Source organism: Sinohyriopsis cumingii, chromosome 1, assembly GCF_028554795.1.
Source record: "Sinohyriopsis cumingii isolate HCF-2022 chromosome 1, ASM2855479v2, whole genome shotgun sequence".
NCBI classification, from domain to species: Eukaryota; Metazoa; Mollusca; class Bivalvia; order Unionida; family Unionidae; genus Sinohyriopsis; species Sinohyriopsis cumingii.
Window position 1 is genome coordinate 176768624 of NC_142961.1, and position 26692 is coordinate 176795315.

At 35.4% G+C, this 26692-nt stretch overlaps 1 protein-coding gene across 3 annotated transcripts in view; it reads left to right on the forward strand.

Annotated features, from left to right (window-relative positions):
• Positions 1-26692, forward strand: part of LOC149808447 (leucine-rich PPR motif-containing protein, mitochondrial-like) — a 162202-nt gene that overhangs the window by 26769 nt on the left and 108741 nt on the right. For all 3 annotated transcript variants that reach the window (XM_089977347.1, XM_089977366.1, XM_089977356.1), the window contains exons 7-14: positions 2839-2877; positions 3662-3749; positions 6310-6414; positions 7124-7318; positions 12805-12910; positions 19102-19139; positions 20687-20756; positions 23968-24104. In XM_089977347.1, the coding sequence (XP_089833473.1) occupies positions 2839-2877; positions 3662-3749; positions 6310-6414; positions 7124-7318; positions 12805-12910; positions 19102-19139; positions 20687-20756; positions 23968-24104 (778 nt within the window). The remainder of the gene's footprint in view (positions 1-2838; positions 2878-3661; positions 3750-6309; positions 6415-7123; positions 7319-12804; positions 12911-19101; positions 19140-20686; positions 20757-23967; positions 24105-26692) is intronic.

The window sequence follows — 26692 nt, forward strand, 5'->3', positions numbered from 1 at the left end:
GCTGCCTATTAGTTTTGATTTGCTAGTGGACATATCATATTATTTGGATACAAATGTGAATAGACAAATGGAACTGAAAGATCTTCAGATTCTGGAGGGGAAAGAGCATACAAAAATATTGAAGCATTGTGTCACAAGTTGGTTGTCTCTTGGTGAAGGTTTAAAGAGACTGTTGGAACAGTGGGAACTCTTCCAAATATATTTTGGTAAAGAAAACAAGGAACAAGAGGTTAAAGGCAAAAGAGCTAAAGCCAAAGGTAGGATGTCAGAGAAGGTGTCTAGTTCCAAGGATAAAGTCCCACGTGTATCTAGTAATAAAGAAGGAAATAACGACAGTGCAGGCACATGCAGTAAAGCTTTGTGCTGTGATCAGTCTATAAGTCAGGCTTGTAGTACCCTCAAGTCTGCCTCAGCAGGAAAGACTGAGAAAATAAAACCCAAGATAGGTTCCTTAGAGAAAGCTAAATCAAAGAAATCGGATATAAAGGCTCTGTCTAGATGTCACACACCATTGGTTAGAAATGTCTGGAAAGACAGTAAAAAAATCAGTTACAGAGAGGAAAAGGCTATGAGTGTGTGTACGGCTTTGCAGTCCTGGAGACCACATAATTTCATTATTTAACAAGCACAAATTAATCATGCAGCAAGAGAAGCCTATGATCCACAAACTTAGAGAAAACATCCTTGAATTATTAAAGCAGTTGCTAATCAGATTTGTAAAGGAAATTTCACAAGCCAAGGATCTTACTGACATTGATTATCATGAGAAACAAAAGTTAGATGATACACTTACAGTAGATTCAGAAACAAGAAAAAACATGGCTGAAAGTAAGCTTTATGATAGTAGCCTTTGTCAGTTCTAAAAAGATGTAAGGGATTATTATACAGCTGTTTGTGATTACATTGTTGCCAATTCTATAAAGATGTAAGGAACTATTACACAACTGTTTGTACTTAAATTATTGTCAATTCTATCAAGATGTCAGGGACTATTACATAGCTGTTTGTGATTACATTGTTGTCAATTCCATAAAGATGTATGGGGTTTTTCATAGCTGCCAACCCTCACGATTTTGGCTTGAATTTCACTGCTTTTTCAGAGATTCATGGGTTCACGCCACATGCAGCAAAATCATGAATTCCCCAATTCTCAATTATTTTAAATCTTTAATAAAATAACCGATTTCCTGTTAAGCGCTAGTTGTGATGTTGGCAGTTGCGGAAACGGTCCAGTACTGCTGGTTGCGATACAAGTGGAACTATAGGTGATTGATACAGTTGGCTCGGTAGCAAGCATTTTAGCGTATTTTAATTTATATGTATAAGAGTAGTTTTACAAATGTTTTTGAGAGAATCCGGGGCCTAACCGGAATTTTGCTCCGTGATTGCGCTTCAGGCACTTGTTTGAATTTCCATTCGGCATCGTATCTTGTCTTCACCAACAAGGAAAAAGAAATGTATTGCACAAAAAGTGAAGTTTAGTGTAGAATATACCAAAAATTGGCTGTGCATTCAGCCATCAAACACCGATATACATCATGCTTTTTGTACGTAGTGTGCCACAAATTTTAGCATTGTCCATGGTGGCAGAGACAGTGTGAGGAAGCACATAGGTAACAAGAACCACATACAGGTTGGGAAACTTAATAACTTGCAAGCTACCAATGCTGAAGCATTGTTTGTGACTTTTCTTGTTGAACACAATCTACCTTTATCAGCTGGAGACCATGCTAAACATTTTGTTCTGACAAATATTCCTGGACTTGAAGATCGCTTCATGAATTTGTCAAAATTCACTACTTTTTATCCCTGTTTTCACTAATTGCGAGCCTGTTACACAGCTGTTTGTGATTACATTGTTGTCAATTCTATCAAGATGTCAGGGACTATTACACAGCTGTTTGTGATTACATTGTTAAGAGGTTTCCCTTGAATAATGAACTTAAAAAACAGTACAGTTGCTGATGTGTCAAAAAGGAATACAAGTGATTTTAGCAGTGTGATGTATTTCCCATGAAGATTTATGTGTATGGAACCCAAAGAAACCAACTGCTGAGACATCTTGGATTCAGAGTTTTTGAATTACGAAGTAGATTAAATGAATCCTGAGATCTTAATGAGTTGACAAGCAATGGAATATTAAGTCAAGGATGCTAATGGCCAGTTGAAATACAAATTATTGTCCAGCATCATGAAGAATGTACTTATTGTTCCTCATTCAGATGCAGGTTGTGAGAGGGTGTTCTCATTTGTTGCAAAAAACCACTCAAAATCCAGATCATCTATGATACCTTGGAAGCAATACTAATCATGAAAGTGAAGGGTGGGGGGTAATGCTTCAAAATGGCGTTTGACCAGAAGTTTCTTAGAAACTGCAAAAGTACCATGTACCAGTTACAACAGTAGCTATAGCTATATAGTGTAGTTGCAACATGGATATAAACTGAATGGTTATTAAAATTTTACTTGTTGCCAGTACTTAATAGTTTTTACACCTTGCTGAAAATTGGTCCAAATTGTCGACTGACTTACTGAGAATGTCTCTTTAGGGTTGTCAGGTCCGAATATCTTCTCCACCCACCCCACCCCACCCCACTTTGCTTGGCAGGTCTGAATATCTTCCCCACCCACCCCACCCCACTTTGCCTTAGCTCTGCCATGTAAATATTGTCCTTGCGTTGTGAAACTCAAATTTGAAATAAAATAAAAAACATGAAAATCAGTTTAGCATAAAGGTATATAGTTTTTCAAAAGTAGGGTTAGATTTTTGATGCATGTGATAGGTAGGAGTGTTGCATACAGCCTACATTAGTTATTCCAGATTTGTCTCTTTTGCAGTGATGAGAAGGGTGCTGTTGGAATCCTTGACATAATGCAGTAAGCTTCAGTTTTTTGTTTTTTTTGTGTGAAGTAATCCTATAATTCTAGTCACATGTTTTTTTTGTGTGTTAATTACTGTTTTATTCATCTTTGAGCACAGTAGATATGGATTTTGACAATGCAGTCTAAAATGTTCAGTGCTTTTGGAAACAAGTAGATTGCCATTTGGCTTACAAATTTGTTACATGTACTTGGAACAAAAGAACATAAGCTAAATCTTGAACTGGCCTGTAAATATGTAGGACTCCAGTAATTAAATTTTCTTTACATTAATAGATATTATGAAATGTGATATTTTCTTGTGATTTCAGGGATTAAGAATTCGCTGAATAAAATAAATTGTGTTGTTAAAGAGTGACAAAATTATTAATAGAACGTACGTGTTTTAAGGCAAGACTTGTATGCCTAGTAATATTTTTCTGCAGGAAGAGTTTAATGAGAACCTTAAAGTGGCCCATTACTATGGCTCTGATTTTTTTTATATATGAAACTTCAAAGTCATATCCAGTCTTTTATATTTTGATTAAAGTTTGCAAGTATAAGTAGAAAATACTGTTAAATTAATTCTGAAAGTGCATGTGGTCGTTCATCAAAGGTCAGTAAAACCAGGCTCTCTGGTTTCATCAACAATGGAAAAGTGCAGTCTTAATAAAGTTTAATTTAATTTAGTTGAGTTCATTTATGTATTCAAAACATTTCTTGACTCAGAGGATTTGTCATTTTTTTTGTAAACCTGCAAAAGGCTTCGTTAAGTGTTATTTTCATTTTTCATTTCTTTCAGACAGTCTGGCATTGTGCCAGGTTCTCAGACCTATGGGGCCTTGCTGTGTGGCTATGCTTCCAAAGGTGACATGGAAGCCATTAAGAAGGTAAGTAACATTGATATGTAAATGGTGAAAACAAATAATTTTCTAAAGCACCAGAAAACTGATTTGTTGTTGTTGTGGGGTTTAATGCCATTTTTCAGCACACGATAGGCTATACATGGCGGCCAGTATTAGTGGTGGAGGAAGAACCCGGGAAAACCCCGGAAAGAACCACCGACCCACAAGAAGCTACTGGCAAGCTTTCTCACATACCCACATTGGCTGAATCTGAGACTCGAACCCACGCAGACAGAGGTAAGATGACAGTGATTCGTAACGGAGAGCACTTTAGACCACTTGGTTCCCCCCCCAAAAAAACTGAGGGAAGGTTGTGCATTGGCTGCATCATATACCAATTCTTGTAAATACCAAGTGCCTTTATTGAATGTACCAGTTAGCTAAACGAGCCCCCCACAAAAAATTACCCTGACAGGAATTGTATATAAAGAGATGAGGAATGTATCTTGCTCTTGATTGACTTTTGCTCAGAACACACACCTGCCCACTTTGAATGTCCTGTTGACTCAGAGTTTCATGATTTTTTTTGACATATCATTTTGAAATTGTAGAGATGGTGATCCATAAACCAAGATATTTTTTGTTTGTATATTTCATTTGGTTCTTCAAGGACACAACATTGAAGAAACGTATATTAATTTTTAAAAATAAAATTCACCTTGGTAAAGAGGCTGGTGGGACAGGTTTAGACAAACATGGTCAAACCAGTTAGCATTTAGTTCACATTCACATGGGATACTTTGTCAGCACTAGTTTCCAACATACATAAGACATGGGATTAACAAGGGATTAAGTGGGTAAAGATGCTAAAAAGAAACTCTTAGTAATAACGACTTGGAATTAAGGGAAGAATACCTTAAAACATCTCGTATGATATGTAGATGGCTTAAATGAAAATGGTATCGCTTTGGCCTCCAGCATGGCAGTGATGGCAGCTATCTTAAAAGCATCATTATGGCTAATATTCTTTAAAGATGGTCATATCATCATGACCTTTTTGGTAAATGGCCTTGAATGAAAGTATTCTGATAGTCAGCATGCAGAGCTGTTTATTTTCAACATTGTTCCTAAAGAATTTCAGAAGAATATATACTACAATTCAGGTTATCAATTTCACTGTTAATCTTTTGTTGCAGGGATGCTGCATGTCTGAGTCTTGTTTGTTCATCTGTCTCCATATGAATGGTTATAAATATTTGAGACCAGTACTTTGAATCCAGCATGTTGTTTTAATGAACTGTTCACATAATATAAGGCAATGTGATTGATGATTTTTATGAATTGAAAGCATACATGAAGAAGTTTGACCATGCATCAACCATATTCAAGAAAACCACTGTTGCAGGATTCCTGCGCAGGTCTGGAATTCTGGAAAAATTCTTAAATTTGAAAAATGCTTTTCCAGGCCTTGAAAAGGTCCGGAAAAATTTAATAATGACTAAGAAGTCTGGAAAAAGTTTTAAAGTTTTTTGTCTGTGCATTTCAGAGCATTTTGGTTGTTACTGTTGAATGCAACATCTCGAGGTGCATATAGCTGATAAATTCACAGGAGAAGGCCACGCCATTTTGACTGGTGTTTGCTGACTTGTTGAGGATTAATCTACATTTTTTGTTTCAAGGATTGTTTCATTAAGTTTTGTTTTGTGCTGCTGAGTATTCATTTTAATTTCATTGGATTTTATTTGATTTGACATTCTTGGACCAATCTTTTTATGTGCCTGTGTGGACCTGATATTTAAAGAATGCCTGGACATTGCATTTATAACCCTCTGTGGGAAGAAGCTGATGACTTTACAGCCTGTATATGGCCTTCCAAACTAAAGCGTCATATGTTATCTGTGATAGAACTATAATTTCTTTATGTATCATTATGGACTGTAAACAACAGATTGCAAGATTTTGCTATGGTAAATAATCTGTTTTAGGTTAAATTATATTTTTTCGTCTCTTTACATTTTACATGCAATTTTACGTATTTTAGCCTCATTAGGTCAATAAGCTTGTCACATGGTTAGGTCTGGAAATTTTTATTTTTTGGTATGGAAAAAGTTTTAAATCTTTTTCTAAATTTGTGACAGGAACCCTGCTGTTGGTACGGGAAAGGGGGAGTATGCTCTCTGAATTTGACTTTTATGACCAGGTGGTCTTTCATTGGAAATTACGGCTAATACAAGTGGGGATCAGTGCAATCAGTAGATCGTCTCTTGAGGCCCAACTGCTCTGCCAAAATTCATTGCCTTTCATAATGAATGATTTCTCCAGTAGGTGGCGATTTCTCATGACAGATAGTTACATTATATCATTAGTAAATCTGTTAATTGAGAACTCATCTCTTGAAAGGCAGGTGATCTCAAAGTAGTCTTTTTAAGACTGGGTTGACTATCAGTAAATTATTTGACAGAAAATGCTTTTTTATTGTTACTATATGTGAAAATTTAAATTTATTTTTATCACATCTGTTAACATTTGCAGCAACAAAGACCTTGCAACATGTAAAACTACATTTTACAAAATTGTGATTATTTACTGATTTTATTCATTACAGACAGTGAACGATCTGGATGCAATTTATGTGAATATGCATGCCAATGACCTACTGGCCGTTGTGTTCCAGTTGGCACAGTCAGGGCACGAGCAACATGTAGAAGAGGTAATTTTCAACTTTTGTTCACTCGCATTTTATTTTTCCCATTCTTTTTTTTTTTTGTGCAACAAGCCAGAAATACAGATGTCTCTTTCTCTCTGGAACAACTGAATGTATAAACATGTAGCTTTATAGGTTTATTAATTGAAAGGACTGGTGCTCACCACTTCAAAAAGTGGATCAAAATCACACAGTTGAACCTTTTAGTGATGTAGTTTTTTGCTTCATTTCTTGACACAGGTATCTGTAGCTATGAAACCATGTTCATGCATTCTGTTGACTAATATGCACTTGCATAGAGAGGTCTCAGTGACCTATTTATCTTGTTCGAGAGACTTAGGCTTTTTATGTCTGTTTTAATAGAGCATATTGCAATATGACATTGTGCATTGTTCATCTTCCAACATTTGCTGTCCAGTACATAATCATGCAAGTTCTTGAGGTATTTTTATGAAACTTCTCAGAGTTATACATAGTGCCTATGCTGTGTCATGAACCAGTCAGATCATTAATTCTATGGTCAAGATCATAGAATGAACAACCCTGATTGATCATGTGTTTAATATGTGATTTTACATTGATAAAATTCACTGCGGTTTGCTTTATACAGTACTTGAATGATTCTTATTTATAGTTTTAAAATACAGTAAATAGATGATTGAAATTTGCCATAATATTTTGTAAACTAAATATGACAATATGAACTATTTTGTAGGTTTTGAACATCATAAAAGAACATGGGAAAATGTATCGTACCAACTGTGTGTGCTGTGCAACCCAACTCATCTGCCACAAATATTATGATGTTGCATATAAAGTATTTGAAGCCATGCCCAGGAGTAGCTCAGCAGATGATTATATTAGGAACTATGGACGATTCATGTTTCGGGCATTCATAGAAAGTAAAGTGGTAAGTATTGCTTGCTTTCTCATTAGTGAAATGTTGAATTAACAAAATGCTAATGACAAAGTTTGGTGGATTTTGTACAATCAGGTGGAGAGAATTTTGTACTACTGCTACTTGCAGATTTAGATATAAGGCTCAGTAAATTCCTTGTTCTCTTTCCAGTGAAGCATGAGTGAGACATGGGCTTCACTTTTATTGCATCATCTTTCCTGTTGTTGGCATAGGCATTGCATTGAGCTATTTAATAACAGTAATACGATACCAGTTGCTGGTGCATAGCTAGTACTTTTCCTGCTAGAAAATACACATCAAAAACAAAAATTCATCCTCCCATTAAGGTAAACCAGAATATTTCAGAATACAGAATGCCTTTGTTGGACACCCATTAGACACTGATCATGGTCAACGCCCTTGTTCATTATTTTGGTTATATTCCCTATAATTATGCTTTTCCATTATTATTGTTCCTTACACAAGGTTCTTATGGTCTTTGAAGGTCTTTGACAGTTTGGGAAAAATGAGGTAGCATTTTCAAGGCTTTGAAAGTTTGGGAAATTCGAGCAGATCACCCTTAGGTCCTTAAAAGTCTTTGAAAGTTGAAATAAACCCAAACATTTTAATTCCTTACCATAATCACAAATAAAGTTGTCTAATGTTGTTAGATTCGGATATAGTCGAGTTTTCCTGGTTTCTTTCTTTTGATTAATTATAGTTTGAATTTTACTTATTAAACAAGATTGTAGTATGTTGCATTCATTGTTTTCTCATATAACATAACTTGTATGCAAAATGTTAGTGAGAAAAGGTCTTGGAAAACTGTGTGGTCTTTAAAAGTTTGGGAAAGTCTTTAAATTTATCATTCAGAATTCCGTATGAACCCTGTTACAAACCATTTAACTTGACATGCCCCCATTGTCAGCTGTGCTATATTTATAAGTACTAAGCAGGTCACATCCCACTTTCGTTTCATTTATGTCATGGAAGTTAACAAACTGAGGTTCCTGACTTTTTAGCTTTTGATAGCCTTCCTTAAATAATTTTTACTTACTAGCAATTGTAACCTACTGTTTGTTTGCTAATTTTAAACTCCCAAGTTTCGTTAAGCCTGGTTGACTTGTTGATTTTCTAAAAAAAATGTTTTTAGATTTTCAGAACAGAAGAAAGTAGTTATGTCGAAGCAGGGTGTGGGAGGTGTAGTCACGGGTTTATCCTGCATGTAATTTGAAAGGACTCATGGTTGTCCTTTCTGTAGCCTTTGGTCATATGAGATCTGGAATCTTGTTGACGATAAAAGCATATACAATGTGCGGAAAAGGGTGTCCTGGTCTTTTTTTATAGAGTTTTCTTGGTTTTCATTTACTGAGTCCCTCTAGTCTTGGAGAAGCATTACGAAAGTCTAACCAGAGACACATAAGGTTAGTTGGCCCTTTCCCAAGGGAAGTTATAAATGAGTGGAGTGTGAGTCATACCCTCCCATTAGAGAGGAGCAGCACCCTCTCCATTCCATGAGACATAGTCACACCTTCCCAAGAGGGAGGAGCAGCACCCTCTCTTTTCCACTAGGAAAGAGAACGAGTTGTGCTGTCCCCTTGGTCAGAAGTAGCAACCTCTCATCCCACGTATCAGTATGGCCTGAAAGTGAGTTGAGCCCCATGATAAGGCAGAGGGTGCAGCACTCTTTCAGTCCTCTGGTCCATTTGTTTGCCATGGATTGAGCACTCTGTTAATGGGAAGGATGTTTCTACAGATATGAATGGCCTGGCAAGTCCTTGACTTGTGACTGGGTACAAGTCTTTGGGAGTCCCTACAGTACGTGGATTGGATCAAGCTGAAGTCCCCCTTTCTACAGACTGCTGTTTCATGGGGGGGTGGGGGTGGGGAATTATTGTAGGATTTACCTACTACTAACTTTAAACACACCAACTGGAAGTCCCCTACTCATCTTTAACAGCTCCTGTCCAACTGTGAACACACCAACTGGAAGTCCCCTACTCATCTTTAACAGCTCCTGTCCAACTGTGTATAAACAAAATTACAATATAGATCACATGCAAATCAGCTTGGCTGGGAGCAAATCAGTTTCACTGGTTGCCTGGCAGGGAGTCTCGCGTAGACAAATTGACTGTTTCCTTTCATTAAACAATTTTTGTTACCTAGTGATATAAACAAGTATAACTGCAACAGTTCTCATGGTACTTTTTCTAAGCAATGCTGTTTTTATAATTTTTCCATCAAATAAATTGTAAATAAAATATATTATTTTATAGCTTCTTGTCCCACCCTCTTTATGTATAGTAACCAGACAGAAACTGAAGAGATATCACAACGAGGCTACAGCATGTGAACACACATTGGATACACAAATGAATCTTGTGTAACCTGAGTGACTAATTTTGAAGATTGTATTTATCTGATAGGTAAATATGATAATGAAAAGTGTAGAATTAGCTGTTGGTCAATGAAACATGTGGTTTGAATTCCTTTAATTTGTACTAGTCCATGAGTAGCTTACAGTCCTATATACACCCCACTCCTTTCATGTTTGATGAACATGAGAAATGTAAATATCAGCTTTTGCACAACATAATGATTTTAGAGGTACGTCATCACATCCCCCTTCTGCTGTCGCCACGTTGTGACCCTTGATAGCTGCTTTTAGCAACAAGGTTCAGACCCTTTTCTTGCCCATTAGACCTCCCACATTGGATGCTGAAGTGCCTCAAGTTTGTATTTCTACAGACATGGGTTTACCTTCCATTGAAAATACAGGAATTCTTTGCAGAAAGGATGGATCTCTAGTAACCATAGCCATGCATGCTAACCTCTCTTTAGCAACCTCATTCATCATTTGTTGGAAACAATGGCAAAATCTCCATCTGGAAACTTCTACTACAGCATAGTAAGAACCTTTTCAGGGCTGCCCCCTGGAGGCAGAAACTATCTTTGGAGGGCTTATCCTCTCTGTGGCAACACAGAATTTGAGGAACCAACAACACCAGTCCCATGTATCCGATCCTGATTCTTCAAACACGGCAAAGAAGCCTGTTCATCTGAACCACTCTCAGGCTCCATTGGCTAAATTCTTTAAAGTTGTGCAGCAACAGACCCATTTCAGTCTCCTTCATGGCAAGTGGGCTCTAAAAAGGCAAGCTAACAGTTAATGGCCGAGTCCTTTCTATCATAAAAGATAGCTACTGGCTTCATTTCATGGATCTCCCTCCTCTCTGGTAAGGTTCTGTTTTCCACCAGTTGAATCTAGTGTACTTAAAGGAAGAGATTGACTCCCTTTGGAATTTCTGACTTTCTACTCCTGGATTTTCCTGGTTCCCAAGAAAGGGAAAGTCTAGCCTAATTTTAGACCGTTCTGCCCTAAACATATTTCTCCTGGAGGAACCATTCAAGATGGAGACCATAGTCTCAATCAGGAATGCATTAGACATGACACCTGGGAAGTACCTTCACATACCATTCTTTCTTCCTCATGGGAGGTACCTCTGGTTTGCTTAGGTGGGGAGATCTTCTGATTTTGAGCCCTGCCATTTGATTTAACATCTTACCTGTTTTTTGCAGACACGTCAGATTCAGAGTGGGGCACCCATCTAGAGCCAGGTGACTGATCCTTTAGGGTTCCTGGTCAGAGGAGGAGTTTTACCTCCACATGAACAATTTGGAAATGAGGGTTGTGGTAGCATACCTGAAGAAATAAGGAGGCACACATGCGTCTTTTCTCAGTATGGAGGTTTGGAACCTCCTTTGTTTGGGCTACCTCAAAAGGAATTATCCCTCTGAGTTCACCACATAACCAAGAGAAAGAATATTTTAGCAGACAGTTTTTAAGGAAATGGAAGATAGTCCTCACAGAATGGTCAGTCTGCCAATCTATAGCAGAATCCCTGTTCCAACTTCTTCCTCCTCCACTGTTAATACTGTCTGCTATGTGTAGCCTATCTTGTGCTGAAAAATGGCATTAAACCCTACAACAACAACAACAACTGTTCCAACTTCAGAGAACTCCTATCATGGATTTATTGCCACCAAGCTAAAAAGATGAACTCTTTTACTTTTCCCTAGTCCCTGACTAGAGGGTATGGGCAGTGGACACTAAGCGTGAACTTGGATCATCTGTTTAGCTACACCTTCCCATCTTTTAGAATGATGCTGCAAGTACCACACAAATTTAGGCATTCTACTGCTGAGTTCATTTTAGTTGCCTCGCTGTGGCCCCAGCAATTTTGTCCATCTGTTTGGTGGACCATCACAGGATGTTAAATCAGAGGAGGGACCTCCTGTCGCAGCATAGGTGCCCTCGCCTTCGTAACAGTCGACATTCTTCACCTTCATGCTTGGCTCATCACAAACAATCTCTCCACAAAGGAAGTTTTGGTTTGGAGTAGCAAGTCTGTATTTTGTTGTCTTCACAAAAGATCCGTTGAATTTCAAGGAACACAAATATGATCCAAGGAGTAAAACCCTTATCTAAAATTCTGATGATATAACTGTAATCTATTTTAATCTTGTCAATAACTGTCCTTTTTAGATTAAAATTAAGAATTGTGATCTGTTTTTGATGATAACAAAAATGATTTTATCTTGCTTGCATATAGTGGATTGCAAGCCAGAGGTATCATCTTCCTTACTTTGATGGCAGTCTTGATTTTCTGGTTTTGAAACTAAGATATAGATTAAGTTTAATCTTAGAATGGTGTGCAGGCAAGACCATGGACTTTGTTTGGTTTCCAAGGTTACTGATGATTCCCATACATCCCAAAATACATTAGCTATTTATTATGTCTTGTTCTCAACCTGGCAGAAGTATCACAGGAAATTTTAACAGGAATCCAGCAAAATAAGTAGAAGTTAAGATACATGTGACATTACAAATGTGCATTTTGTGATGTAATTTTCCCTGGTTGTTGTTGTTGTTGTTGTGGGGTTTAACGCAATTTTTCAGCACACGATAGGCTATACATGGCAGCCAGTATTAATGGTGGAGGAAGAACCCGAGAAAACCCCGGAAAGAACCACCAACCCACGAAAAGCTACTGGCAAGCTTTCTCACATACCCACATTGGCTGAATCCTAGACTCGAACCGCCGCAGACAGAGGTGAGATGGCAGTGATCCTTAACGAAGAGCGCTTTAGACCACTCGGCCACTCGGGGCCGCAATTTTCCCTGGCAGTTTTCATATGAATTAAAATCAACAGATTAACTTTGAGAAAAGGCTGAATAATTACAAAATGTGTATGTTAATGCAGAGTGGATGAAACTTGCACTGAAATATGTAAAAGTCAAAGTTTTGATTTATTACAATTGGGGTTGATTTAATCCTGTTTTTTATATATATAAATTTATCAAATGATAAATCAGCAAAGCAAAGAAATGTAGGTACAGTATTAAAGATAAAAATGATTGATGAAATTTGTTTTGATGAAATTTGTTTAATGAAAATTTGAGACTTGTTATCAAGTATTGAATTCTTTTTTTACAGCCAGTGGACAAACTAAGCACTTTAGTGAAGGATATGAAAGCAAAAGGACTTGTATCAGATGATTTATCCCTTGTCCCTTTCTATGCATATTTGAAGAATGAAACAGGTAATTAAATATAATTTTTCTAATGGACAAAATATTTTTTCATAATGGCTGGAAGCCCTGAATCTATATTAAGTACTTTTGTAAATAATAAAACTGATGAGTGTGTTGTGTAATATCATTGCCCTGTTTCTCTTTACTCACCCCCTTCCTCATTGTATCCATAATAAGTGCCTTAGAAAACAAAATTACTTCTGCAAAATTGTCACTTGTCCATGGATTTCAGTATTGTAAAATATCCAGACAGTCACTATTTTTTAATGAGTTTATCTCTTTCATTTTGTGATTTAACAAAATAAATTTAACTAGATTATAGAAATAACTGATTCCTTTTTTTCTTCAGCTTATAATAGCATTGAATGACTAATTTTGATGATAAATAATAGCAGTAGAATGTGATCCTGCTATAGCACTCTGTGTTATAACACTAATTTGGATATAAGATGATTGTGTAGTAGCTCCAAAAATGTATGTATATTTTTAGAAACAATGTATAAAAAGTGGGGTTTTTTTATTTTTGATAAGAGATAGCATATGTATTCAAATTTAATATGATTGTGGCATGGCTGATGAAAATTAGTGTATTGTTTTTTTTTTTAAATTTTCAAAGTCTGAAAACTAACCTGTAAAAAGTTAATTCTTATTTTGGGAACAGGTCATGTATAAATTCGGATATCATACAATCATTGTGTGGCTCACAAAATTTTACAATAATTTCTTCACCTTCCTGAAGAAGTGCAGAGTTTTGTTCCAAAAGAAGCTTAGCTTAGTTTTGAAAGAAAGTCAACTGATTCAGATACTGATTAGTGTTAATCTTATTATTATTGAACTATGATCAGTAATGCCAGCAAATCTCCGTTTCTCTTAAATGCATTCTGTGTACAATATTTGCTTCAGTGAAAGAAAAGATTCTCATCTGAATTTATAAATCAAATAATTTCAGTAATTGCTAATCATGAAAATTAATGTTGCTACTAAAGGTTGCTCAAATTAAGGGACAACAATTTATTTATATAAAAAAAGAGAAGGATGTCAAGATGAGCACTTGGTTTTGTGGTGTAATCATTTGTCGTGTAGTCAGGTGATCAGTGAATACTATTCTGCATTTCCTATGAAAATGACCTCACTATTCCTTCATTCTTGTTGTGTTAGTTCAAACAAATAGAGGTCCAAGTGTTAATTAGTGGGTATTTACAGTGGATAATGGAATACAGAATATAAAGCTGTTAGAGTTTAAAGCCCCATGCAGGACTAAGTTCAGAGTTAAACAAATGCAGTTAGCTTCAAGATTAGTGTTTACAAGTTAGGCGAACAATGTGGTGGTCTAAAAAAAAAAATCTTTTTCAGTGTCAGTAAATTTACCTATCATTTTAAGGAACACAATAGATAATCAATGTCTGTCCAATCAGCTGTCATAAATACCTGCTGAAATAAGTTTATTGACTGAATTTCAGCAGCTTTTGTCATTGTCACAAACATGTAAACCGCCCCCCCCCCCCCCAAATCTTAACCCTTTTATTTTCTAGCTTTAAATTATTCACATATACACAAGAAACTGTCCTTCCAGTGTCAACACTGATTGGAACAAAACCATTAAGTTGTTGGGGTAAAGGGATTGGCTATATAATCATTCTGCTCCCTGCTTTTTGCTCTGCGGCATAGCAGAGTTATCGTTATAAAACATTTTTCAGTGAATGCTTAGTTTGTTTTGTTTATTTTTTTCCTCTCCTCTTTACAGAATAACTCAGTATTTCTTTACAGAATAACTCAGTATTTTTAAGGAACTTCCTCTTGAATCACGCAGTCAAATGATTTACTCCCAGACTGGGAGCTTTATGAAGTCAGTACCTTTGATTCCTTTGGACACATCCAGCAAACATGAATGTTGTGGAAAAAAATACCCATGTGACAAGTTTGTGTGAAATTATTAGCAAGAAATTAAATATTTGGATTTGATCGGATCTTGCAAATGTTTTTTTATTATAAATTGATATTTCTTTATGCACTTTTTTATGGAATTAGTTTTTTTGGATAAAAACAGATTCAACTGGTGATTACACATATGCAACTATTTATGCTTTTGTTGCAGATTTTTTTTATTTATAAAAATAAAAATTAAATATATAATAACTATTTTAAGTATTTTGTGTTTAATCTGGAACAAGCTGATAGCCATGTGAACGTGTCTGTAGTATTGCACCCACTTGTATCTCCCTAAATTTTTTTGGTGTTGGAGGAGGTGTAGTACATTCTTGTCTTCAGCTTTACTGACCTGGTTGGTTTTAACACTGTTCAGTACATAACACAGTCCCAGTATGTGGACCCCAACAGTTGTGTTATAGCAGATTACTTTGTATGTCAGATTTTGAATGCTTGTCAAACATGTGATTATATAACATACAACCCAGATCATTTTACAGTAGAGTAATTCTGCTGTACAAGTAATGGAGTTAATAACATCTGTTAATCCGTAAGAAAAGTTTGCTTAATAACTTCATATATACTTAAGATCTTTGAAGATGCTACCATAAGCATACATGGTACCTATGAAAGGCATACTAGAGTACTTGGATTACTCAGAGAGTTCTCAAGCAAATGATAACAAATTCTGAATTGTATGATGCATGATTACTCCATATTAAAAGTACCTTTACTAGGTTCAGAGTATGTTTTACTTGGACAAATATGACACAGTCATGAATTGCAGTTTCACTTTTCAGAATAAGTGATATACTGCTAGTCAGTTTCAGAAAGTATGAAACTATTCACTTTCATGGATGCTGCCAAGTCAAATTTAAAGATCCAACAAACAATGAATCCATTGGATGAGAATAAAGGACACATTTTTGTTGTGTATAGATTTAAGTATTGGGGTGGGTGGGTGGTTTCTTTAGTTATGACAAATAACTAGCTTCACTTTATCCTCTAAAACGGCCCTAAAATCTGGTAAATACATTTTCTTTGATAGACTTATATCACAGTTTGTTACAATATCGATAAGAATTAAAAATGGTACCTCTGTGATGTAATAGGCACATGCCAATGTCATGTCACATGGTAAAACAGTAATGCTAAAAATACCATTTTAGCCAGAACTATACCCTTTTAAATGTTACATAACTTCGTAACACATTCATTGCCTGCCACCATATTTTGTGTTCGAAAACCTAATCAGGACATCTTGTGAAAGAATTAATTTGGGCCATAAATGTGCTCTATATTATAAACTAATATATTTGTTTGTTGTTGCTCTTTAGATAATATCCTAGAATCAAAACACAATAGAAAGTTATATGTTTCTAATACAATAATGCAAAAGAAGATATAAATATTCTAAGCATAATTTGGTTAAGAAATGTTGATTAATTAGGTCTGCATGTATTTTTGTTATTTCATTTATACACGATGTCAGCAGAGGCTTAGGAAGTTTAAAACACTATTGAGAATAATTTAAAAAAATAAGTACACTATTATCGATGTTGAAGTATTTCGATTCTTTACTGAAGATGCTGGTTTTGGAACAGAAATCAATTAATTTTTTTGCATTCTTCTCCTGTCTCAATGCAGGGTTCCCACGCTACTGGGAAATCAGGGAAAAAGTCGGGAGAAATGAGATTTTAAAAAATCCTGACAGTGACACTTCCTTGAATTTTGCAAATATTGCCTAAATTCGGGAAAAACCTGGGAATTTTCCTCCACAACTTGATGCTCGAAACAATTACGTAATTGAGTCATAACTGAACTGATCTTGAGTTAAATTTATTGAGTTCTAACCATAATTTTATTAGGAGGTTGCAGTATGGATCATTTGGGTGCTTACCATTGAGACAATCCAAGCACTCAGTGGATTAGATTCATCTAGTAGACTTTTTGTTTCACAGACAGCTCAGTATCTGTCTTTTTTTATATGGAAGGTATGAAAACCAGTCTATCATCACAAGAGGTCAACATGATGGCTTTAAAGCATAGCAACTTAGCGGATAGGCTAGCAAACTTAAATATTGTTAAATCAAGTTATACCTGCATGAAATTGATATGAAAATTATTTATTTTCTCAGAAATTGCGAGTATTAAAGTTATGTCTTTAATCTGCTGAAAGACCATAAAATTAATGCGTTGATGAAATTTGATATGGTACTAGCGATTTTGATTGCTAGTTGCACGCGCACACAAAATCTCACAACTGTCATTTTCAAATAAACAAAAAAACGAAAGAGCACAAAATTCTCTATATTTATTCTGCGACAACTTCTGGAGTATTGTTGTATTATGTGACTACCATGTTGATATGCTCTCTCACGCAGGGAGCATATGAAGCAGGGAACCAGACTACTCTGCTTGATGAATCAGACTGGCCAAGTTTCTTGTATTTGTACTGGAAATAAATATGTTGAGAATTATATGTTCTTTCTAGTTTTTACAAAAGGTATCAGACTTTCATTTAATATAATTGAAATTTTGTACAATAACATTAAAAATGAGTTTGTTGTTGATATCACATGACTATTTTACTTCCGATGTCCTTGTTTGAGATTTGTGAAGTCACGTGACTATTAACGCAAATGGTGAGTACAGGGTCAGGTTTCATCTATGCCGTTTCATCTGGTCTGTCAGCGGATTAAAGGCATAACGATTATAATACTTGCCATTTTTGAGAAAATAATTTTCCTACCCATTTCTTGCCGGTGTAAGTCGATATAGCATGGTTTAAATTTGCTAGGCCAACTGGTAAGCTATCTAATGGTGGCGGCAGATTCCAGATTTTTTATATGTAATTGCTCTGAACCCACACTCCATCCTAATGTTCAAATGTGAAAAATGGGGTTGGAATATTCGGAGGAAACCCAGATATGAAAATTTTTGAATCTCTGAGCTGATCTTTGCTTTGAAACTATTACACAGTGACATGTAGCTTGAAGCATTGGTTTCAGATCTTAAATAGAATGCATGTGAAATGGGAAATTGTCATCCCTTTTATAATTTATTAAAAAATAATAAGAGCCCATGTATCAATACAGGTTTGGGGACAGGTTTATTGAACTACAAGAAGACAAGTTGATTTTACAGAAAATTCAGTCCTTGTTTATACAACAATATATAATTTTGAAGGTCTTTTGTCAAAAATTTAAATAACCCTTTTGTAAATGTCTTTAAATGATGGAAATTTTAACAAAATCTTCTTAAGGTGTTTAGGTTGTTTGAGATTCTAATACTTTGCATTTATTGTTTTTTTTCTTCATAATATGATAGGAAATGTTTACTTTGTATAACTTGCACATATGTTGCTCTAGAATTCTTTAGAATTAAAGGTTTGAAAGGAAACAAAATAACTTTCACTCGTTATGTTGTTTTCATGTAGCAACATAATGCAGGTCAGCAAAGTAAAGTTAGAATTTTTATTCTGTACATTAAAAAGGCTTTAAATGCCAATTTATAGGAATATAGTCAGCTTTGTTTCGTGTGACTCATTTTGTGGTTTTTTACATGATCATCATTTCTGACATGCATGTTTTGGAGCGTCTTAAAAGAGAAACATCTTCAGATTTGGAAAATGCATGTTTCATAATCCAAAATGTACTTTAATTCCATTCAGTAATGGTCATATGTGAACCATGAAAAAAATAATTTCATCCTGGAAAAAACCTGGAAAAGACCTGGAAATTTATATTTAGAAAAGTGTGGGAACCATGGAATTCTCCATAACCATTTTCATTAGGAACATTTGTGTAAATGCATTTAGTGTCATGTGCTTTGGACTCCTTCCAAATAGATTGTTACATTCAAACTGGCATCCTCTTTAGGGCCTCTAATTTGATATATTTTATAATTGACTGCACTGAACTCTTACTACAACCTATGTGTGCACTGATTTCTTTGGCTTTTTTTGCAGATAATTTGCTACTCATGGAGCCATTTTTTTCTGCAATAATCTGTTTATGTCGGACATGATATTGCATATGGATAAATGCATATTCGTTCTGCGTTGTAGAGCATCTAATAATGACATTTTATGTATCTGCTTGTGTAAAGATGTGAAATATACTCCTTTCAATCTTGTTTTTTAAATTCAAATTGATGAGAATTTGTTGAGTTACCAGAACACTTCTATAGATAACATAGACAATCACGTATAATTTAGATAACATAGATAATTATATATAATTTACATATAAATTTTTCTTTTTCTTCTGCAGATTATGCCTTGGAGGTGTTGCAGAAGATGAAATTAGAGGTAATACTAGTTTTGGTATCAGTTTGTGCAAACTTTTAATACACAAATAGACAAGACAACAGGTCCTAGCATCAATGAAAATCTGCAGTTAGGATGTTTCCAGATCAGTTGGACTGCTCAGTACAAACGTGATATTCATATAATACATATACAACTGTGAACATTTTAGACACACATTTGCTGTTGTGTGATCTGCTGGCAGATTGAAGTTGATTCTATTTGCTGGAAGTCATAAAATCTATGAGGTTTACCGTGATATACTTTTTATGTTATGACATTGTTATATTATATGACCAATTGTTCTTATATTGCAGATGTTACAAAACATAGATTTAACTGTGTTCATAATCTTGTGCTTGATCAGCATGCATCAAATTTACTTTGATTAAAATAGTAAGAATGGTCATGGACCCTCCTTCCAAAAAAAAATCATTGAAAAGAATCATGCTTCATGTATAAATTCTATTTTCTAAATGTAGATGTAATGATGTAAAGAAAGCTGTAAACCTATTTTACTGATGATTGAAATACATTTGAAGTATGTCACTTTTAATAGTGTCATTAGGTGTTGTGTCTAGGCATCTATCTTGGCAACTTTGTTGCTAGCACTTGCCAATATTCATTAAATCAGTAAATGCTTTTGAAGTTAAAAACATTTTAAAACCTCTCCTATTTTTTTGTTGAAAACCCATGTACTTGTACAATTAATGAACACACTGCACTTTATTTGAGCATATATCTATCCTGAGAACTTTTAAGGTCAATTTTAATGGAAGACTTTGCTTAGATATTGATGAACTTGATCTGTAATGATTATTTCTCCAAACTGATCTAATCATATTCATAAACAAATTAACCAGGCTCATAATAAGATCAAGCAAACTAGAAAGAAACGGAGGCTTGGATGTTTTAGCTACCTAGCTTGTGCTTATAATTGGGGGCTATTTCATTATAAAGAGAAGACAAAAATGTCTATATGTTCTGATGCTGAAAGTATTCACTTATATAATGTGTTTCTAGAGGAAATCATGCCTGTTGTGGGTCTGAGAAAAATTTGCCTTCCGATAATGGCATGCTCATTTTAATGGAGTTTTGCTGAAATATTGCTAATTTTGCTTTCATCTAGCTTTTCAATTTGACCTCATACTAAACTCAGAATTTATCCCTTCATAAAGGAAGTTATAATAGCTCATTCATTAGTGTTGGACTTGTAATCCAATGATCACAGATTCGGTGAGCTGCCTCTTTGCATCCTTGGTAAAGGCACTTAGCTTCCTTGGGCCCATTGATATAGCCAATGAAGTGTTAAAAGTGCAACCAGTAACACACAAACAAGGAAAATAAACACCTTTGTAAAATTTCCATAAAGTCATATTTGAGGTCATTATCTTAATGTGACGTAAAAAAATGATAAGATGGTTTCAAAACGGGGGTGTTAATACAATCATACAGTTTACAGATAATTTTGTGTTTAGTTTTATGACAGCTGAATTTTGCAAAACTGTTAGTTTTGAGTGATCTAGTGATAACATTTTTGTTTGTTTCAGGGTATGGCCGTAAGACCACATTACTTTTGGCCAGCATTTGTCCAGTACAGAAAAGAGAACAACAAAGATGGTAAAATTCTTGGTGATCTCATGTTTTTTTCTTCATATTTGTATATGCTACCATCCAAGGTGTAGAGAGGTGCATTTCTGATGTGAAATCATGGTTGACATGTAACAGGCTGCAGATGAATGATGATAAAACTGAGGCCATTCTGACACAACAGAAAGACTTTCTCATTCACATCCTTTACCTCAAACAATAAATATCAGCAACACCAACATTAATTTCACACAATCAGTACAAAACCTAGGTGTTACTTTGGACAGTCCTCTCACATTGCACCAACATGTCATGAACATATGCAAGGCTGCATATCTTGAGCTGAGATGCATCAGCTCAATTCACAAATATCTTTCAGTTGATGCCACTAAAACACTTGTTTGTTCATTAGTACTTTCAAGACTGGACTATTGTAACTCAATTCTGTCTGGTTCATCTTAATATCTGCTCCAGAAACTTCAAAAAGTTCAAAACACAGCTGCTCAGATCATACTTAGAGAATCAAACACAAAATTTGTTCTCTGTGCTACATTACACAGTCAGACTCCAGTCCAACATACCTATCCGACCTCACCCATGTGTACACACCAGCAAGATACTTGTGCTCCTCTTCTGACAATCGTATACTCATTATTCCCACTATGAAAACAAAGTCATATGGACAGCGTTCTTTTGCATACCAGGGCCCAGCAACATGGAATGAATTGCCCACTGAACTTAGACACAAAGACAGTGATCACATTCAAGAGGGCTCTCAAAACTCACTTATTTCGACTGCGAGAACAAACTTGAAGACCTAATAAGTTTCCTACCTTGAATATTTTCGGCATGTTTTTTTATATATAATGTTTTCTAATTTCATGGTGTTTGTTTTTGTAATCATATCATTTATGTTTTTTATCTTACAGGTGTTGTCTAATGTTGTAAAGCGCTTAGAGCTTCTAAAGATTAGGTGCTATACAAAGACCTCATTATTATTATTATTATATCTGTGAAACGTGCTTCAGGTCTGTTGTTGCTTTTAGCATTATCTGAAAATACTGCATAGTGGTCAGAATGCTGGATGAGTATTCCTGAAGGGTATGAGTTTGAATCCAGCAGTTGATTCAGCCAGTGTTTGTATCTTGATGTCCTGTAAAGCACTCAGCAAACAAACAAATAAGCAGAATGTTCAAAACCATTCCTTGAAATTTGGATGGACAACTTTAACCCTATCATCACCAGGTAACTTTAGGAGCATAGAGTCCTCAACACTAAGTAACTTTGGAGTTGTAAAGCAAAATGACTTGTAGATTCTGAAATAACATAACTTTGCCAATTTTAAAGATATCTGGCTGGATTAGGTGTCAAAATCAAGGTTAAAAATCAAGTTTTATGACTAATTGACTAAAATGTGCATATCTGTTACAACTGTTAAAATACAGGTACAAACAGGTAACACAACAGGTAATATACAAGTAATTATCTATTTACTTCTTAGAAAACTTAGAAAGTTCCCAAATCTTGTTCAATTGACCCTAGATGTACTCAGGAATAATTCCAATAGCAACATCCCTGGCAAATTTCATGGTGTCCATAATAATTAAAATTCCATAGAATGCCTTGATTTCATCCAAGGTGAGATCTGTCCACACACCTGTATTGCCTCTGGCACATTTGATCATCACATTCATATTCGTCAGATAGACAATGTTTTCAAAAACTTCATCTGAATAGACTATTTGAAAATATTCCAAAGCTTTCCTGGAGCCATCTAACACTTGGGTGGGTTCAACTCTCTCAGAAAACTGAAACAAATCTTTTTGGTTTTCCAACTTCGACCAAACAAATCACATGGAGTGTACACTTCCTCCGGTTTAAAACCTTCAAAGTTCTCTTCATCGTCATCACTGTCACCCACAAGCGCATTCCATTGTCTCTCCAGACGCCTTCTCTCATTTTCATCCAACTTTACTAGGTCAAAATCGTCTGATAATTCTAAATCTGACACTTCACTCTCATCTGATCTTTCTTCCAACTCTGCCATTTTGGATACAAATTTCACCATCCAGAAGAGTCGTTAAAAGTGTCTACTTTGTTCGATATTTCTAGTTGTATACAAGCTAAACTCGTGAGATAATCCAAATATAATATCTACATTACAAGTAGGAAGTTATTAGAGGTACCCCAAAATTTGTATAGACTGGTACTATAACGTTGGAGAAGAACACTGTTCCAGACCGGTAAAGCGGTCCATAGTGTTTGGGGACTTACTTCCCCTGGACCAGTAAACCAGTCCATAGTGTTGAAAGGGTTAAATTACTCTTTGATGGCTGAGGCATATAGTATTGTCCATATTTATTATTCACAAACCTTTTACAAGCCAAAGGCTTATGGGGCCATGTGAACTGGTATACAACTTGTGTATAGTAGAAAGGTACCCGGTGGCTCATTTTATTACCCAGGTTATTATCAACGGGCAGGTACCATTTCACAACTTTAGTGGAGACTGTGTGTTCGAAATAATACACTTGTCTCAAGATTAAACTCTTGATCTCAGATATGTGTCCAGCACCAACATTGGACTAGCCCTGGGCATTGGGCTATTTTATTTGTAATCCTGGGCATTGGACTATCTTATTTGTAGAGCCATGACCTATCTTAATGTGAATGTGTAACGTGAGGATTTTGGAATTGTAAGCACTTTTTCTATTTTAGAAAATGGGCTGAACAGTTGCAGTGGAATTTCTACTTCATAGATAATATATTTTAGTTCATATGCTTTTACCACTTTGCTCATAAAAGAACTATAATCACATTTTTTTTTTTTTAATTGCTAATTTATGTAAGCAACTGAAGTGAGTATAGGGAATTGTAATGGTTATTAATAAGGCAATAAAAAGAATTTATTATATTGAGCTGGGCCTGTTATTGTAGTGTGGTATCTCCAGGGAATAAAATTGTTGGGAGCAAATTATTTTGTAAATTTTTACTTTTGTGAGCCATAGTTTTAAGCTCGGGGCCTCCATTCTAATTCAGATGGGTGCCTGTTTGCTCAGGGCTTCTGTTCTGATTTATATTGGTGTCTTTTTGCCTCTAACCCCTTAAAAGAAACTGATGTATCTTTTGCTGTTCATGTGCCCCAGATGTATATGATTGGGGATGTAATTTTTTTCAATCTAGATTTAAGGTATGTATTCTGACTGTTTTTGTTCTTGATAAGACATTGTTTTTCTTTCAGGCATTTTAAAGGCTTTGAAGATGATGCAGCCATTACAGTTCAGTGAAGGTGACCTGAAAATGTCCTTTGGAGAGTACGCCTATCCTGCCTTGTTTGAGGTTGGAGACTCAGTTGATCAAATAGAAAAAGCCCTCAAAGTAAGTTGGTTTCCCATGATATTCCAAATCATATTTAAAGAAAACCACTCTTCAATTCTGTGTTTGTAAGACATATCACTGTTCTACCCAATTGGCCTTCAGACTAATTGTCTTTTTTGTATGCCCATTAAGTGTATATTGAATGTGGTTATACAGTAAGGATCTCAATAGTTTTCAGGTTGTTACCTAGGCACAATCCCTGCTAGTAGGAATGGATCACAGGGTAATTGTCATTTGAATACAGTCCAGTAAATGTTGAAATGCTTGTAGTTTGGGGGTTGCAATAGTTGACATGTGATATATGGGGAAATTTCCTTGGATCAGTTAAAGAGTCAAGGTGAACAACAAGGCATCAAATCAGAATTGTTGATAATCGGTCACTTATTGTACATGTCACTTCTCAGACATAGAAATGTGCAACTCCAAAGTTATTGAAACTTGTATAAATTCACCCCTCCCACCCTTGCCTCATCTTTAGGGTCATAATCAATATTCACAAAAAAGTTATGCACCTATAAGACTGTCATTAGCTAAAGACTCATCTCGTTTAGCTTTGACAGTGTAGGAGGACATTACACATGTATGTTGAGCCATCTGTGTACATGCATATGGACAGACTCATGCATATGGACAGACTATGTGTGTACTTGCAGGTGGACAGACTTCATTCATGTACCTGCAGATGGACAGACTGCAAGTATGTACCTACATATTCATACATACATCCCAACCATTACGCTTTTTTTCACTAAAGTACACCTTGCGTGTAACTATTTGGATTAAGTGTTTTTGGTATATCCCCCTCCCAAAAAAATTAATTTGTTTTCTCATTTTTATTAACATCCCATTAATCCCACAGATCATATTCTAGAACAGATGGCTTCTATGTAACTACAACATAAGTGTACGCTTGTTCGAAGGCTTGCATGTACTTTCCTAACAGTATTATATTCTACTTATAGCAGCTGCCCTATTTCCAAGAAACATGCTGGTTTCAACTTTCAAACATTTGACCTCGGTTTCTATTTGTAGCAGCTATATGACTTAGATAGGAGAGAACTGACTGGTTTTCTAACTTTAATCTTTGCTTGCACATTTTTTTCTATTCATATCTGATACAAAACCAGTCTGTAGATATTTGGCACTAAAAGTCAGATTTATTCTAGTAGATGCGTGTGTTAGAGCAAAAATGTTTTTCAGATAATTCATAGATGGATTAGGAAAAGAAAAAAAGCGATTCAGAGATGAATACATGAATTACACAATACAGCATTCCATTCTAGGGCAGCTTCACGCCCCTTACAGGCTGCATGGAAAGGATTTTAATATTGGCCATGGTGGTAAAACAAAGAAACCTTGAATTAGCTCATTTTGCTAACTCCAGTACTAAGGTAATTTCTTATTTACAGCAGAACTAAACTGTGAATGCGAATTTTATAAATGCAGATGCGTTATCTACCGAGTTCTTAATAGAACATGGACTACCCCTAGCGGTAGAAGACTACATTGGTCCTTTGTTCAAACGGATGTTTCCGGATTCCAAAATTGCAGAAAATATGCATGTGCAAGAACAAAATCATCTAATTTTGTTAGGTGATTAGCAGAAGATACTTCACTTAAAATTGCAGAAGCCATGAAAATTGGGCCGTTTAGTATTGCAACAGACAGGAGTAGTGATTATGACAAAAAGTTGTACTCCGTCTGTGTAAGAGACTTCGACAATGAAAAGGGCAAAGTCTGAGTGCTCTTCTTTCATTAACAGAATTGACAGTAGATTCCACTGGAGAAAACATTTTGTTTTATTTGCTTGATAATGCTGTGAATAAACATAAGTTGGCAGAACTGGATGGGGTTTTCAGCTGATATTGCATCAGTGATGACTGGAATTCATAAAGGATTTGCATTCTGTATTTTGAAAAATGTCTCCATCATTGTACATATCAGGTTGTCTCTGTCATATGATGCACCATGCTGAGGGAAAGGCTGCTGATAAATTAGGAGAACTCCTGAAGTGTCAAATTGACACTCTACCTGACAATGTACTTCATGCAGACAGAGTTAATTTTTTCATCTTATTTCCCAGCTAAAAGACCCAATAACTGTAAAATATAAATTTCCTCTTCTTTGTCAGGTTATGAAAAGAATATTGGTTCTTTATCATTCTAATGCTGACAGTGAGAGATTGTTCAGTTTTGTAAACAAAAATAGAAACGGAATTCAGATCCAGGCTCTGTAATCCAGCACTTAATGCTCTACTGGTATGAAAAACATTCCTAGTCTCAGCTGGTACAAAGTGTTTTCAAATGCAATATGAGAGTCTGTTGCTTTTTAAAGTTCAAAGTATTTATATATGAAAACTTGAAGCAGTAATTGAGGTTAACATTCCAGAGGGATAAATAAATCATTTTGTACATATGCTTATTGAATTTTTATCATGTTATATGTGATAGAAAATATTACTTTGTATAACATGCATATATATTTTTATATAATTATTTATAATTAAAGGTGTGAAAGGAAACAAAATGAATTTTTGTTCATTATGTTGTTTCCACGTAGCAACATAATGCAAGTCAGCAAAGATAGAA